This window comes from Triticum aestivum, chromosome 1A (assembly GCF_018294505.1).
Source record: "Triticum aestivum cultivar Chinese Spring chromosome 1A, IWGSC CS RefSeq v2.1, whole genome shotgun sequence".
Classification (NCBI taxonomy): Eukaryota; Viridiplantae; Streptophyta; class Magnoliopsida; order Poales; family Poaceae; genus Triticum; species Triticum aestivum.
The window spans coordinates 566,276,184-566,280,756 of NC_057794.1; the positions used below are offsets into that span (position 1 = coordinate 566,276,184).

The following is a 4,573-nucleotide window of genomic DNA, read 5'->3' on the forward strand; positions in this document are numbered from 1 at the left end:
ACCCTCTCCTACGAGGGCTGACTGGGGTCCTGGCGCACTCTATATAAGCCACCCCCCTCCACAGATAGAGGGGTTCGGCACCTTGTAACTCATATACTGATAATCCACTCGACCGCCTCCGGGCTCCGAGACGTAGGGCTATTACTTCTTCCGAGAAGGGCCTGAACTCGTACATCCCTTGTGTTTACAACCTCTCCATAGCTAGGACCTTGCCTCTCCATACCTACCCCCCACTCTACTGTCAGGCTTAGAACCACGACACCCACCCCTAGGGTTTCCCAACCCTAGGCGCAGGGGAGGCCCAAGGGGGGTGCACCAGCCCGCTAGGGGCTGGTTCCCCTCCCAATTCAGCCCATGGGGCCCTCCGGGATAGGTGGCCCCACCCGGTAGACCCCCGGGACCCTTCCGGTGGTCCCGGTACAATACCGGCGACCCCCAAAACTTTCCCGATGGCCGAAGCTGGACTTCCTATATATAAATCTTTACCTCCGAACCATTTCGGAACTCCTCGTGACATCAAAGATCTCATCCGGGACTCCGAACAACTTTCGGGTTACTGCATACTAATATCTCTACAACCCTAGCGTCACTGAACCTTAAGTGTGTAGACCCTACGGGTTCGGGAGACATGCAAACATGACCGAGACGCCCCTCCGGTCAGTAACCAACAGCGGGATCTGGATACCCATGTTGGCTCCCACATGCTCCACGATGATCTCATTGGATGAACCACGATGTCGAGGATTCAATCAATCCGTATACAATTCCCTTTGTCAATCGGTACGTTACTTGCCCGAGACTCGATCGTCGGTATCCCAATACCTCGTTCAATCTCGTTACCGGCAAGTCACTTTACTCGTGTCGTAATGCATGATCCCATGATCAACCACTTGGCCACATTGAGCTCATTATGATGATGCATTACCGAGTGGGCCCAGAGATACCTCTCTGTCATACGGAGTGACAAATCCTAGTCTTGATTCGTGCCAACCCAACAGACACTTTTGGAGATACCTGTAGTATACCTTTATAGTCAACCAGTTACGTTATGACGTTTGGCACACCCAAGGCACTCCTACGGTATCCGGGAGTTGCACAATCTCATGGTCTAAGGAAATGATACTTGACATTCGGAAAAGCTACAGCAAACGAACTACACGATCTTTGAGCTATGCTTAGAATTGGGTCTTGTCCATGACATCATTCTCCTAATGATGTGATCCCGTTATCAATGACATCCAATGTCCATAGTCAGGAAACCATGACTATCTTTTGATCAACGAGCTAGTCAACTAGAGGCTCACTAGGGACGTGTTGTGGTCTATGTATTCACACATGTATTACGATTTCCGGATAACACAATTATAGCATGAATAATAGACAATTATCATGAACAAAGAAATATAATAATAACCATTTTATTATTGCCTCTAGGGCATATTTCCAACAGAACCTTGATAGGTCACCGTTGGCCGATTTGAAGAAGGAAGCACTGAGCTTATCTAAGCTGATAAACAACTTTCAAATGGCTAAGATTAGTCGATCTACCAATGTGGTGGCTCATCTAATTGCAAAATTTAGTTTTGACAATAGATCTGATGGTATTCTTGTTAATGATGTACCGCCCTGTGTAGTGAATTTTGTATCAAACGATTGTAAGTTTCACATTGGTTAGTTAATGTAAGGTGGTGTTCAAAAAAAAGAAAATGCCTTTGAGCCCTCTCTCTCTCTCTCTGTCTCTGAAAACCACACTTTCACATCTCAAAAGAATCTGAAAAGCACACGTACACAGTACACATATACTTATGTATGTACATAGAAAGTTTCAGTATGGGAACAGCGATAGCGACGCGTCCGCGGCTCGTTCTGGCGGCGGCAATGGTCGTTCGATGGTCTATGGACCTCGATGTAATTTTTATTATCTTTGAGGTGTTTTGTACTTCCAATGAATTTTTATAATAGATCTGATCTTTTCGCAAAAAAAATGTTCATACGTGGCACACACACAAAAATATGTATATAAAAATGGGCTTATGTTTGTCTTTGGTTTTGGGCCGGAAATTTGTGTTTTCTTTGTGTAGCTTAAAAATTATCATATTATTTGATGAAAACTTACAGATATTTCATACGTGGCACACACACAAAAATATGTGTATAAAAATGGGCTTATGTTTGTCTTTGGTTTTGGGCCGGAAATTTGTGTTTTCTTTGTGTAGCTTAAAAATTATCATATTATTTGATGAAAACTTACAGATATGTAGAAAACATTAAATAAGTTTCACATGGGGAATTTGATTTGTTTGTTTTACTTTCAAGTATATTTTTTTTATAGTCCATAGAGCCCGAGAGCCGAAAAGTCGCACAACGGACAGGCCATTTTTTCTCTCCTAAAAAAACTATATTTCAAGCGCAAAAAGGAAATCAGAAATGAAGTATGCATGCTCAAATACATGTATCCTAGATACGTGAGAATTTACATAATAATGTGTATTCATACGTGGTGTATACAAAAAGACAAATATGTATATCAAAATATGCTTTTTTTATGTCAGGAATTTGTCTCTTTTGTGTACCTTACAAGTCACCATATTTTTTAACGAAAATTTATAGATCTGCAGTGAACATGTATAAGTATTCACGCAATTTTTTAGAAGGTTTCAAACATTGTGTTCGACCTTCTCAAAATATTATATGCTATAAAGTTCTAGCAAATGGAACAACTAAAATGAACGTCAACAATGGAAGAGTCTTGATGATATTGAAATCTTCATCAATGAGGTCATCGTCTCTGGACCGGTGCATCTTCTAGAACACCGATGCTGCACAAGCTGAAACTAACTTCTGACTCATAAGATTTGAGGAGAAATTCGCCTAAATAAGTGAAACCTATAACCATTGAACATGTCGTGGGACACACCAAGTAACATTGGCATGTTACTGTTCTGCTGCTAAATCAACCTAGAAGAAGATCAAAATAACAGAAGGTTGAGTTGTAAGAGCCAAATGAGACACCCGCCTGAAAAAATAGGTAGAGGATTAATGGTTGGATCGCGAAATAGATGGCACAAGTATTAGGAGGGAGAGATTGGAGGCGGCGTGAGGATGGAGATGAGGGCATCGAGGGAGGAAGAGATCGAGATGAAAGGAGGGCAGATGGTGTCGATTATTCTAGGAAGGGGGACAAGTTCCCATCACACCCTTACCATAAGCCGAGAGATTTTTTGCGGTAAATGACTTGTATGACGCACGTAGACGCTACACTCAGAATTGCCAAGTTTGACAATACCATCCGGACCAGAGCCAAGCCAAACGGCAGTACGTCCACTAGTTCTACCACAGTAAGCTAAAGAATGACTAACAAAATTATGGTTCCGTTGAACATAACTACTACAAGTATTTCGAGGGTCATGAGTGATCTAATCTCACACACCATAAAGCCAAAGTGGGATATGTCCATGCCTTCTTTCTTCACAAGATTAATTGCTTCTATACATCTAGACTCAACCTGAATGGGGAGATTACTCCATTGCAATGCCAACGACAAACCTAGATGAGACCTCTGCTTCCAAAGCATCAGCACAATGATGGAGGCATCTGCATAAAGAAAATATTATCTCTCCCACATGGTCTCGAAGGATCATACCACTACGAGTCAAGCCATTGAGCAGCCCGTATTAATCTTAAGACAGTTGGCCTCAGGAACCTTCCATGACGGCACCCCGCCCATGCACAATCTTCTCCCTCGGAACAGAATGAAACAACCTTAATCCTAGAGCTAACCGAGATGGAAGGGCATTTACACATCCTAGGGGTAGAAAACACCCCCGAGCAGCTCATCGGTGGTAACATTTGAGCTCTCGTCACTCATAACGGCACTAGTGTTGTGTGTGTTTTTACCAGTGACGGCTCCGTAGTATTGCTTATATCGAAGGTTGACTCTAGACTCATCGGTGATAACAATTTTCTAAAAAAAAATTGAAATGTGATAACAATTTTCTAGGTTCTATTAGAACAGCAGATTTCCTTTTTTTTTAATCAGAACAACAGTTTTCAAGGTTCTTTTTTGAGGGACAACAGTTTTCTACGGTTTTTCAAATTGAGGTGCTCAACAGTTTTATAGTTGGTGAGAAGTAGCTTTTTTTTTTTTGAGAATTGGTGAGAAGTAGCTGAGATGGGCTGCATCTGTCCATGAAGAGAAAAGCTCATGAACCATACCCAGACATCCGCCAGGCCCAGGCCCTTAACAACGGGCCAGCAATTCTACCAGCCCGCGCACAACCACCAGTCCACCACCGACCGACCTAGTACATCACATCACACTGCCGTGCCGTGCCGTTGGCCCCTTCCCTCTGTGTCACCGCCAGCTTCCACGCACCTCGTCGGCACGGAACACCGCCCCCCGAGTCAAGGGTCAACCCACCCACCCACCCACCGATCTCCGTCCGTCCACCATGGGAGCCGGCCAGGACCTGGAGGCCGGCTACGGCGACGGCGGCGAGAAGAAGATGGCCCACTCCTCCTCCTCCTCGGGCCCGCTCCCGCCGTCGGAGCCGCCGCACCTGCGGGGCCAGGA

The 4,573-nt window shown here is 44.3% G+C and overlaps 1 protein-coding gene across 1 annotated transcript in view; it reads left to right on the top strand.

The window, feature by feature from the left end:
* Window positions 1–4,372: 4,372 nt before the first annotated feature.
* The window catches only part of LOC123052030 (60S ribosomal protein L18a-like protein), a 3,061-nt gene continuing 2,860 nt past the window's right edge, over window positions 4,373–4,573 (top strand). Inside the window, exon 1 of the mRNA XM_044475107.1 lies at window positions 4,373–4,571. Within this exon, the coding sequence (XP_044331042.1) occupies window positions 4,452–4,571 (120 nt within the window). The 5' untranslated portion in view covers window positions 4,373–4,451. The remainder of the gene's footprint in view (window positions 4,572–4,573) is intronic.